This window comes from Peromyscus californicus, unplaced genomic scaffold (assembly GCF_007827085.1).
Source record: "Peromyscus californicus insignis strain IS unplaced genomic scaffold, ASM782708v3 Scaffold_19__1_contigs__length_69161282, whole genome shotgun sequence".
NCBI classification, from domain to species: Eukaryota; Metazoa; Chordata; class Mammalia; order Rodentia; family Cricetidae; genus Peromyscus; species Peromyscus californicus.
Window position 1 is genome coordinate 7,110,944 of NW_026294491.1, and position 12,807 is coordinate 7,123,750.

General features: G+C 45.2%; 1 protein-coding gene across 2 annotated transcripts in view; it reads right to left on the minus strand.

The window, feature by feature from the left end:
- Btbd9 (BTB domain containing 9) overlaps positions 1-12,807 on the minus strand; it is a 369,270-nt gene that overhangs the window by 127,039 nt on the left and 229,424 nt on the right. For both annotated transcript variants that reach the window (XM_052744486.1, XM_052744488.1), the window contains exon 7: positions 3,671-3,780. In XM_052744486.1, coding sequence (XP_052600446.1) covers positions 3,671-3,780 — 110 coding nt within the window. The remainder of the gene's footprint in view (positions 1-3,670; positions 3,781-12,807) is intronic.

Genomic DNA, 12,807 nt, shown 5'->3' on the forward strand with positions numbered 1-12,807 from the left:
TTAACTATGGAGCAGAGGTAACTAAAATTAATAGGAAAATCTGACTTGGCTTCTAACTTCTTTGTCACAGGAAATGCAATGGGTGAGCATGCCTTGGGGCTCAGTAACCAAAATCCAAGCCGTCAGTTACACTGTAAACAAAAATCTGTTTTCTTCAACTAATAAACTCTTACTACAGAAAGAGTGGGTCCTGAGCAGGGGACAAGGAGCCTTATCAGAAGTATTTTGGAAGGGGTGCTGGGAATGGAACCAGGGCTGTATGCATGCTAAGCAAACACTGTGCTATGGAGTCAAACTCCTAGCCCTGTTTCTTCCCCCTTACATCTGATTTGAATAACTTACAAAATACCAACTTTCTCACTGCAGACTTTGAAACTATTAGGAGACATTTCAGTACTGGCTACCACTTACTATCTTAAGAAATTACTATTCAAATATGAGGAATTATAATGGCATCATAATACTGAATAATAGAATACTCATGACTGACTTCAAAGTAATCTAGTGGTGGGGCTGGAGATGGCTCAGTATTTAAGAAGACTGGCTGCTCTTCCAGAGGACTCAGCAACCCCACTGATGCTCACAACTATCTCTAACTCCAGTTGCAGGGGATCGAACCCCTCTACTGGCCTCTTTGGGCACCAGGAACACATGTGGTGCACAGACATACATGCAGACAAAATATGTATACACATAAAAATAACAGTAATCTGGTGGGGAGGAAGTTATAGATAGCTAAAACTAAGCTGGCTGTGAGTTGTTCTCACAGACGGCTGGTAGGGACTAGAGTCTTCAAGTGAGTAACTAGTATGATGCTCAAAGAAGGGAACGTGAATGCAGACTCTCTGAGTGGCTGTGAAAACTCAGTCCTCGGCAAACATATACAAAGATCACAGAGTAGAGTGCCGAACAAACGCCACGTTTGGGAGGTCGGGAACGTGTGAGACAGTAGTTGCTTCTGCTCTAATTAGTCCTTCCGTGCCTCACCAGTGCCACGGTAGGGTCTCTTGCAATTCTTCCTAACATGGAGAACACAATCACCACAGGCCCGCTATGCCGGGAGAGGACGCATCGCAGCACGATCCACAAGCAACCATCAAGTGAGATGGGCTGTGGCGGAGGCGGCAGCAAAGTGCTGGTATACCACTCCCAGGGACAGAGGACCCTGATCAAGCTGCAGCAGGCTTTTCTGCTAAGCTGTGCATGTGAAGCGGCATGAGGAGGGAGAGGCGCAGGCCATGGTACCACACACCTCCAGTTCCAGCATTTGAGAGACACAGCAGATTAGGAGTTTGAGGGTCTACAAACCCAAACAAAACAGAAACAAACAGCCCCCCCCACACACCCCCCCACACAAAGGAAAGAGACACCACCACCTTTGCTGTGCCACTTCCTGGCATCATCACATGTTGTAACACTGAAATCTGATTTTAAAAACCACAAATAGCTTCAAGTCATTTGTCTACAGAAGAGTAATTAGAAGACTCTGAACTGTTGGAGGAAACTGAGAACTGACAGTCTACAAATCTAGAAATCACAGGAGGCCGTGATACTCTTAGATACCCACAGTATTTCTGTTGTTTTCCTATTTCTTTTCAGCCATGACAATCTTGGGCTCTCAAGGAGGTTTCATCTAAAACAGTTCACCTCTCGGTATATCTGGCCTGCCTATGCCCTGCATTGTCTATTCTTTTCTGGAAGGTTCCAGCAGGAGAGCTAGCTAAGGGCTAGGTGCTGCTATAAGGCATCTGACATAACCACCATGGCCATCTGTCCATTGCTGCTTTACACACCTCTGTAAGCTAAGCAGAGCTGCACTGTCAGACTCGGTATGCGAGCCCCTGTGCCCTTCCCACTCCCACCGCTTCCCTCTCTGCCTAGTCTGGGCAGCTCTGAACTGTACAGATGAGTCCAGGAAGTCTCATCTTTATATCCACTGGTGAGCTCACATGCATAGCCACCTAGTGGCCCAGCCACTGCTCCTATGTGGCCGAGGGACAGTGACAGGTGTGGGACTGCAGTACCCTTTGCAGTCACACTTGGATGCTATTATAGCCTTGCAGAGCGCCGGCTGAACATGCAGAGCAAGACTGCATGCCTCACCACAACGGATACCGAGTCTGTTCTTTTAGTGGCCTCTCTACCAGACAGGCCTGTTTCTTAGGTAGTTACAGTATCAACAAACTTGCTCTTCCTCCAGGATGAAGGGGACTGATTTACATGAATACAACATGTACAAGAATGCAGTCCTTGGGGCTAAAATGATGTCACACAGGTTGTGAATCTACAGGCTCTTGGTTCCTCAGATCTTCCTCAGCAAGGCTTCTTTCTCCTGACTGCACACAATGAGTGAGGCCTGAAGTCTCCAAGGGACCCAGGAAGCCTGTAGCCACAAATCTACATACCCTACAGAATTAGAAGGCAATGCCACTACACTGTGCTTCAAGTTTGTTAATTTTCAAATTACTTGAAAGTCACAAAAATAGCACTAATGTTCATTTTTTAATTACATCGACAGTAAAGGGAAAAAGAATCATTTGGCTGAGCTCTTCTCAATGGAAAAATCTCCAGTCTTGGCGTCTCTGTACGTTATGAGGGGCACAGCAGATGTGGGGATTGTAGGCTCCACCCATTCAAACATCACTGGCTGTGAGTTTGTATTCCTCCTTCCTGTTACACTCACTGCCACGCTTAAAGACTTATGTCAGTGTGGACATGGGTCCCAACACGGACAAGAGAACTGAATTCTCCTTTAAAGGCACACAATTCTATGTTTGGTAAGGCGAGGCTAAAGCATACCTTGCCCCCAACACACAGTGAGTGTTTTTTTTTTCCAAAGAAAGCTACAGTCAAAACACAAACTCAAGGATCTCATGAGCCTATCGATGCAGGGGGGGAGGAACAACTCAAGAGTGGGAGAGGAAGTTGTCTGGAAAGGAAAAATCACTCTTGACATCACCAAGGTCAAGACCAGGGATGGATGGTGGGCAATGGGCTAAGCAATGCCTAAAACAAAGCCAGCCAGCCAGCCAGCCAGCCAGCCAGCCAGCCAGTCTCACACACACACACACACACACACACACACACACACACACACACACGTAGCTCCCACCCAGTAACTTGACTTCCTCAGTGGTAGTCCAGCATTCCAGACTTACTCAAATTATAGACTAGAACTTTCTCAAGGGTAATTTGGCTAAGCAGAGTGAATCTGGAACTGACATGTCTAAGGAAACATTCCCACAGCTACATATACCATTCATATCAAATCAAAGCCAACATGCCTTCATAGCTGTGGAAACTATGAACATCAGATCAATACTAGACTTCCTTCCCAGCCTCACCTACCATTAAATATAGAAAAGCCTTTGGTGTGAAAGCCTTTGCCTGGCTATGAAAAGCATTTTCTACTCTGCAAATCTGGAAAAGTCCCCAGATGCTTTCAATTGCTAGCTCTAGTATTATATTCATATTTGTTTTTCCTTTAAGTTTACTGAATTTATTATTTTGAATTCTTCTACAAAGGCTAGTCTCTGTCACTCAGTCATATGGCATTCAAAAATCAACTAGAAGTCCCTAATCAGAGCTTAAGGTTAAGAGGAACTATTAGAATAAGAAAATTCTGAAGGCAAAGTAAGTATATATGCAAAAATACCATTGTAATACTTACCTATTAGGCCCTTCTCCAGAGTGAAGGTTTTGTTTGTGAACATACATTCAAAAGCCACAATGTGGAAAATCTTGTTCACTGTGTTGTGAGTCCCAACTATTCGGATATACCTGAGGGTGAAAAGAAAGCGCATGTGTTGGAATGAGCTCTGCCACATCCAAGCCAGGCATAGGCAGGTAAGGCACACCACACCACACACAAAGTAGAGAGGACCCTGAAAATTCTAGTCAATGTCCTTGGCCGGCTCATGGCCAGGCCATTTCACAGGGAATTAAACAAACCTTGGCTCTGACTTACCTTGAAATCATACCAGTACTATTTAGTTCAACCCTTGTGTGTCAGAACAAATGTAAATACCTGAGACATTCACCCTAGAGAGTAACAACCAGCTTCTACCTTGCCTCGGAGACAGGAGTCTATCTGGGTACGTGTGAAAAACTACAGGCAAAATCAAATGCCTTCAGTTCCAAGAGGTTCCATCCATTGCAGACAAATGCATGAAATCAATACTGTTTCCCTGTCCAAAAGCAAACCTGCACATAAACTACTGAAAACCACTATGGATGTCTTTTATTTTAGTACTGCTCCCAAGTCCCGACTGGGAAGTCAAGCTTATATACTTACGCCAGTCCCCCACCTGACTGCCGGGAGCCTTCTCTGTAGAGAGGACCCAGCTTGCTCTGCAGCTTCTCTCTGGGCCCCAGGCTATGCCATCTGCACATGGTGTGGAGTTTCACTGGGCAGATCTGGAGTGTCTTGGCCTGTTCACCCCATTTCTTTCCCTAGAGGCTTCATCTTCGACAAATAAGCTTTAAACCCTGGAGCAACTTGCTCCCTTAGCTCTAAAAGGACCAACAGTTCACAGGTTAATGAAGACACAACTCAGTCTTCTGAGTGTCACACAACACCACAGGGAATGTGCTCCCCGCTATCTTACTAGAATTCAAAGGAAGAACCATGAAAAACAACTAGATTAACCAAGAACGCTCTTCCAAATTATGAACTATACAAGGAGAGACGGGGGCATATGAGAGGACAGATTTCAATTAGGAAACGACAGGCTGGCCAACGTTTTAGTAATGCCCTCCCTCTGCACGTAGAACAACCTTCGATTTAGATGATAGAATTTGACTTCCAAGTTAATCGCTGTTCACTAATTCCATAATTTCCTAACATTTCTCATCACTCCGAATTAACCGTATAATGTAAAAGACTATTTGAAACATTCACATTAAGGAGATTATATTTAGGGGTTTTGCATTATGAGCTATCTTCTTCCGTTTCTTCCAGCCTGAGTCTCATGGCATTCCCTGTGCACCTCATTTAGCCATCTGCTCCTTGACACAAGCCGATCACTCATCTTCATAACCCATATTAATGGGCTCTCCTGGTCTAGCTCTTCAGAATGTCTGGACTTACTGCAGGGAGAACCATCCTTCCCTTGCTGAGACCCAGCGACTGCTCCTACCAGAACCCTGCAGGCACAAAGAAGGTTTCTCTGATTTCCTCAGCCTCAATGCAGACTAAGAGGGCTGAGCTGATTGGGTTCTCTTTTGTTTTTGGTGGAGAGTTCATTTAAATTAAATTCTTAAGGGTCTGAGTAGTACAGACTATGCTGTCTTTTACTACTGGCAGCGACAGTCTCACTGGTGCTTTCTGGGAGGGAAGGGGTGCACTAAACCTGGCACCTTGGCCTGAATCTAATTTTGGCCATTTCCTGTAACCACAGGAACTCAACTAGCATAGCACTTTCAACCGCACATGGCCAAGGTAGCCAGAGTGCTGCTGTCTGCAATCTTAGAGCAGGCAGCTGGATGGAATCTGATCATATCCTAGTCTCAAGGGTAAGCTATCCAAGAAGAATGAGCTCTCCTACTGTGCATGGTACACGAGCCAGGAGATGACTAACAGGGCCTTCCCTGGGCAGTGCCTAAAGCAGGTGCTCAACAGTCCTGCCTGCCTTTTGGAAACACGGAATCAAGCATTCAAGTTTCGATAACAGTCATTTCCCAGTCTTACCCTGATGTAAATGGCAGGAACAGACAAAATTATGCAGCCTTCCCTCCCCTTGCCACAGTTATAAGCACTTGAAGACAAACAGTTGTAGTGGAATACACTTTACAAGTTTAATGACAGTGTTTGTGACAATCAACAAAATAATGGATAAGAAGAACACTGAGACATGTCTCCAGGTCAAAGCCCCACAGAAATGAAGACAGTGTTATCTCCGCCCACAATCCTGAGGTCAAATGAGCCATTCATCACTGTACATCACGCTTCTTGCTGGCTACACAGCATGCCCACAACAGGCCCTGTCACCTTGGCTCACATGCTTTTTAAGCCTGTACAATTACAGCATAGCTCACAGCAATGGCTTGATGTCCTTACCCAAGCCCACACTTTAAAAAATGGAACACCAAAGACAGAAGCCAGGCCCCTCCTCTCCTGCACTGAAAAGAGTGACTAGAAACGGCACGCAGTGCCAACGAATGGCCAGGCTTCCATGACTGCTGACAGCCTGCGCCCTACACTAAGAATGCAGAGGCCTGTCTTCCTTGGAGACCCAAAGCAATGGCTGAGGAGGCTCACAAGCACCTACCCTGATCACAGACTCTTCCTCACTAGAGCTCAGAACGGAGGACCCCAAGGTGGATGAGAAGTTGCAACTGAAAACCCAAGAGAAAGGGGTGAAATGGAGTCTATTTTTGTTTTGTTTTGTTTTTGTTTTTAACTTTCTTTGAAAAGCAAAATGAATGATCCTAACATTTAAGCAAGAGAAGTAGACATCACTCTGCTGCCACGGGAAGTCCTGGATAGCAGACGAAGCTTGTGATTTGTTCTTTTCTCTTTAGCATTGTCTCTGCGGCGTGCAGTCACTGATGTCACCTGGTCACAAGGACAGGGGCAGCAAGGGCTGCATCCGTGTGCAGTGAAGAGCAGAGCTAGACACTGGAGCACTACACTTCCTTCTCTCAGAGGCCCTCAACACAGCAGCTCCGTTTGAAAATAATTAAAACTTAAACGGAGCTGCGGAAGGCAGAGAGGCAGCAGACTGGCCGGTGCTGGGGAAGATGAACAACATCCACACGAGCCCCAGAGAACCAGTCTGTTTCCGACACTCTCCTGCCTTCTGTGTGTTCACCATCTTCAAGTGGCTGACAGAGCCCAGACCTTGAACACAGTTCAGAACAAGATGTTTCAGTAATGAAGCTCTTCAGAGTTAAGAGACTATGGGCGAAAGGGATTCTGTCTTCCTTACTAGGATAAAGTTAACATATTCAGGACAGCCTACAAAAACTGGAAGGCACTGCCGAGTTTTGGAATACTGTGGGCTTCAAAGCAGTACAGCCCACCATGCAATGATGAGTCACACGAGAGGAAAATATTTAAACATTTTTGAACCTTGGATTCCTCCTCTATTAAGAAAGGTCAACAATACACCCCCAAGTCATAGGCTTTCAAAGCCAAGTCCCTATGAGTTGGTCAGGTAGCCCACAGAGGCTACCAAAGCAATTGGGGTTATTACCACTGCTCCTAACTGCCCATCGTAACTAGTCAGTAAAACCCAATTGCTGAAGACACACATGTTCTGGATACAAGGCACAGAGAAACAAGGCTGGAACTGAGCTGGCAGCTCTCTCTCTACTAGCTGGCATTCAGTGAGCTGGGAGGTGCTATGCAGGCCACTGGGAAGAAAACCTTCAGCAATCACATCCAGCTATAGACCCTTCCTGCTACAACAGTGAACTGCCTGGCAAGACACGCCCACTGGTACAATGGTGGCGTGAACGTTCTGGGTTAACCACTCTTCCTTATCGGATCTGAAGCACAACCCAGAGGAGGGAATATATGCCTAGCACTGTCAACTGCTCAAAAGCCCGGGACTAAAAAGGTTGCTCACGGGATCTACAGGGGAATCCATTACTTACGTTTTGCCAAATGGACATGTAGTTGAACTGCCTTCCAAATGTTTATAATATACCAAGACAGCACTCAGCCTTGACCAGAGGAGCCTGTTCTGGCAATGGGTGATAAGTGACTGCGGAGTGCTTGGTCCCAAATGGGACATCTATATCACACCTCTTAGTCCCAAGGAACATCATGGAGAAGATGGCAAAGGGATGTGGGAACCACAGGGTAGGGAGGAGTGTAGTGAGCACTGACTTTGAATCTATCACATGGCTGCTGCAATCATGGAAACACAGAAGCTGTGACTGCCTGTATCCCCCACCCCCCATAAGAAGGAAATGAGGGAAGGAAATAAGGATGGGAGGGAACTAGGTGGGGAGAAGAGAGTCAGTGGAGGGAAGAGGTTAAGAGAGGGTGGGGGGTGTAAATCTCAGTTACATTGTACACAAGGTATGATACTGTCGATTTTTAAAAAAATAACAATAAAAATTACCCACAAAAAGTCAACAATAGAAACTCTACAGAGTATTTAAACGAGTTAAATATTTTAAAGTTACCAAAGGCAGAGCTTAGCAGAGTAGGGTACCCTTAAAATAGACTGGTGGGTACATTATTTTGTGGTTTGGACTTTGAACCCTAGGCTACCTAGGAGAGTACTCCTTGCTATGGAACAATCCTTTTCTACACTGGGATTATGTATTACTCTCATTGGTTAATAAAAAGCTGACAGGTTGGTAGCTAGGCAGGAAGTTAGGTGGGAAGGAAGAGGGCAGAGTCAGAAGTCACCAACCAGACACAGAGGGAGCAAGAGATGAGTGTACCATGATAATAAAGGTACCACCATGTGGCAGAGGGTAAATAAGGAATATGGGTTAACTTAAAATGTGAAAGCTAGGCCGGGCGGTGGTGGCGCACGCCTTTAATCCCAGCACTCGGGAGGCAGAGCCAGGTGGATCTCCGTGAGTTCGAGGCCAGCCTGGGCTACCAAGTGAGTCCCAGGAGAGGCGCAAAGCTACACAGAGAAACCCTGTCTCGAAAAACCAAAAAAAAAAAAAAAAAAAAAAAGCCTCTATGTGGTAATTTGGAAGTGGCTTCCAGGACAGGAAAACTCCACTACAACTCCTGATGCTAGATGGTGAAGTGAGACAGGCCACAGGGCAGATGTGCCCATGCAGATAGGTCATGATCACCCTCTGAGGCACCACAGCATAGGGCACCATGGGCCAAAGGCAGCAAGTTCTATTAGAATGCACATTTCCTGACTCTATGGTATTTCCTACTTTGATCATCTGGTCTAAAAACCCTTTTTCTTGCCCTGTCTCAATGCCCATGAAAGCAAGGGAGGAATTAATGCCCTGCATGAGCTGAAAGCCTCTATCTTCCTCCCCAAGCTTCCTGCTTCAGTAGACAAGGAGAAAGAAATCCAGGCACACTCATTCAGGCGGTGTGGTACATCGTTCAACTCAAACGAAAGGTTCATATTCTTGTGCACATCTTGGAAGTTAAGAGTTTTAATTCATTAAGGAACATGACATTTCCTAAAGGAGGACTAATATTTTGCTTTGGTGATTTCATGGCATTATCTCCCTGATGTGGAAAGGTACAAATTCCCATCCTTCGTCTGTCCATCATTTCTGTCAGAATGCTTCCAGAGCTAACATCTCACAGCTAACACTGAAGATGTCAAGCATTTTTTTTTGGGGAGGGGGGGTGTGTTATTTTTCGAGACAAGAGTTCCTCTGTGTAACAGTCCTGGCTGTCCTAGAATTTACTCTGTAGATCAGGCTGGCCTTGAACTCACAGAGATCCACCCACTTATGCCTCCCAAGTGCTGGGATTAAAGGTGTGCGCCATCACCACCCAGCAATGTCAAGCATCTTAATAGACTAAAGTAAAAAAAAAAAAAAAAAAAAATCAGTGAACTGTGCATTCCCACCTTAACCCCCTAGTCTCTAGTCCTGGTAGACTCCAAGCAAACTCTGTGGTTAGAGCTAATCCTTAACCTTAACCTCAGTTACATACTGTTCTGTAGTGTGGTTAGAGCTAATCCTTAACCTTAACCTCAGTTACATACTGTTCTGTACAAGGCATGTTCTAGTATCAAATAAGATTTGATTTGTTAAGAATATTTAAGTAAGCTCTCAAGGGAGCAAGTGAGTCTAAAATTCAAAAGAATTTTAATTTTTAGGAAACAGTTTATTTTCAAATTGGACTCTACATTATTGGCTTAAGCAGGTATTACTGAAAGCTAGAGTTAGGGTTAAAGCAGTGTACGCCTTTAAGACGGGTTCCTTAATACTTTTTGTTTTCTTCCAAGTGGCCTTGGAGAACTCTGAGGAGAAATCGTGCTCTTTGCTGTGGTCAGGGACAGTTCCCTGACAAGAACAAGCCACAACTCTCACTAGAGGCCTGGGGTGACCTGGGGTCTGGTCATTCCAAGGTTTTTTTTCCCCTTCTTCCTCCTGAGAAAGCACATGGTCCTCCAAGTCCCAGAGCAGCTAAATTCTGCAGGTCACCTATGGCTTCTTCCCCCAATTCTGGGTATAACGTCAGTGCTCTTAACAACAGAACATGAGCTGGATGGGGAGCGTCTGGGTCTTGTTGCTAAGGCAGCTAGTGAAAAACAGTTTGCTGCCAGAATGACAAAAAGCTTCTAGAAAAAGCATGTTGCAACAGAAAAGATTTGTAACTCCTAGAAAGCCTTTCCTCTGGCTGGTTTGTGGAGCTATAGATTGTCCTCTGCTGACGCTGGAAAAGTCCCTGCAGCATTGTGCACTTCGAGAAAGGGAAAGGTTAAACACTTTGCACAGTGAGCCTAAGCAGAGGCTATCAGCTCAGAGAGCAACCAGGTCCCTGGCCTCGGGCCCTGCAGAGGGAGGAATCATGCACCTGCGTCGAAGATACTCAACCTGAAGGGCAAACAAAACAAGAAGCCATCTTGTTTAGAAGCCAGTATAAGGAGGGAAGTTGATGGGTGAAATAACAACCCATCGTTCCCCAAACAGAAACACAGACATAAGCATCTGCTGTTTCTCATAAAAAACACAAGTGAATTTTGAGCAATAAGTTTCCCTGTCCCTCAAATATTCAGAGCCTAACACTGCCATTTGCCTTCAGCATATAAAACTGTACTTGGAATTTATAAAACTGTACTTGGAATTATCGTCCCCCAAACTAATTGTAGTGTTTATATAAATCATGTAAAATTATATAAGATGTGAAGTTTATTTAGTTCATTTAAATGTTCTGTTTTTACATTTAAGCTCTTAAAGGTACCCTGAGTAAATCTGTCATTAATCAAGATCCACCTACCAGGTACAAAACATTATACTAAGCCCTGTGAGGAATGAGCTGAAAGACAGGACAAAAGCCTTGATCTGGGGACATTTATGCTAAGCCTCAGGCAAGAACAGAAACACTGTGGAACTCTGAGCAGACAGACCCAGGGAAAACCTGGGTTAAGTTCTTCATTTATCACCCCTGCCCAAGGGAGGGGTGTGCACACCTTTAATCCCAGCACTCGGGAGGCAAAGGCAGGTGGATCTCTGTGAGTTCGAGGCCAGCCTGGTCTACAGAGTAAGTTCCAGGACAGCCAGGGCTACACAGAGAAACCCTGTCTTGAAAAACCAAAAAAAAAAAAAAAAAAAAAAAAGGTTCTTCATTTATCTTGGGCTCCACACTGGAGGTAGCAGTAGAGAAAAGGGCTAAGCACTCAGTACCTACTCACTCACATACGGCAGCATCATCTTCAAACATGGGCTCTTAGAGTGTGGGCTTCCAAAGTCCTACTGGTGAACTCACTACACTTATTTTGAAGACCAAAACCAAACAAACATGGCAAAGGAGAACAGATTCACGTTGTCCCAGCCCCAGTGATCAACAGTCTATGCAAATGATATTATTGAGCGCCTGCTATATACCTGCTTGCTACTCCTAGTCTGGGTAGCACAGATAAAATCCCTCCCCATGAACTTACATTTAAAGTCAAAAAAGAGATAACATATTTAAAATAAATCTATGATCCATTGTTTACAAGATAAACTACTCATCACAGACAAGCAGTTCTAACCCACTGGCTGGGAATGGCAGCTGAGTCCAGTGGGAGGACATAGCAGCTCTGTCCCACATAAAGGAGTCTGAGGACTGGGCCAGTATACCCATCACAGACACTCAGTGGGCCAACGGAAAAAAACCCACCATGCAGGCTTCTTACAACTTAGAGGAACCAATTGAATTTCATTGGAAAAAACATGTATTTCATGGTTTAGTTTTCTTTTCTTCAGATTGTAATATTCAAAAGATTGAAAGGAGGAAGTGGGGATGGTACATATAAAATAAAATTTAACCCTGAGAAACAAGCAGGAAAGAAAGGAGGGGACGGGGATGGGGGGGATACACCTGGGAGTGAGCCAATCCCTGCTCTCTGGGTGCTGCTGATGTCGACCAGAAGTTCAACCTCTGCATTTTGCAGTAACTTTCCCCTAGTCCAACACGCTCGGGATGGGGAGGAGAACTTCCTAGCTTCATCTTGGCAACAGCTGCACTGTCTTCCCCAGTCCACCCGACAAGCGTGAACTCCCACCAACACAGACAAGTGAGTCGACTGCAAGTGTGCACGGGAGGAAAAGCAAAGAACCTGCGAAAACTCACTTCGTGACTGTGACCTCTACAACAAACCTGCTGGGCGGGGTCATGGATCACGGTGGGAAAATGTTCCTTTTCCCCTTAACTAGGGTGGGCACAAGCCATTCACTGCAGCAAAACTTTGAGGACAGGATAATTTTTCTTTTCCTTCTTCTTTTAGAACAGGTGAATGAACAGAAAAGGAAGAGGGGTAAACAGGAAGAGAAAGACTTTGGGGTCATGGACGTGATCGCCATGTGTTCTGTGCATGTATGCGTAACAACGGTTAGGCAGAGTGGCTCATGGCTGTCATCCCAGCACCCAGGAGGCTGAGGGAACACGACTGCTACAAGTTTAATGCCAGCTTGGGCTGCTGAGAGACACCAAGTCTCAAAAACAACAAAATAAATTTCACAAGGCTATTAGTTTGTGCAGTTATATATGCTAGTTGTGAAAGGTTTAAACAGGAAAGCAGTTTGGCTCTCCAAAGAAACACTTAAGGTTCCTAAGAAGGCAACCACTGGTTACCCCAAGAAATGCAATGGTGCCTGGCCATGACTGTCTCAAAGCGTCAGAAACTGAGAGCGCCAGACTGCAGACGGAAG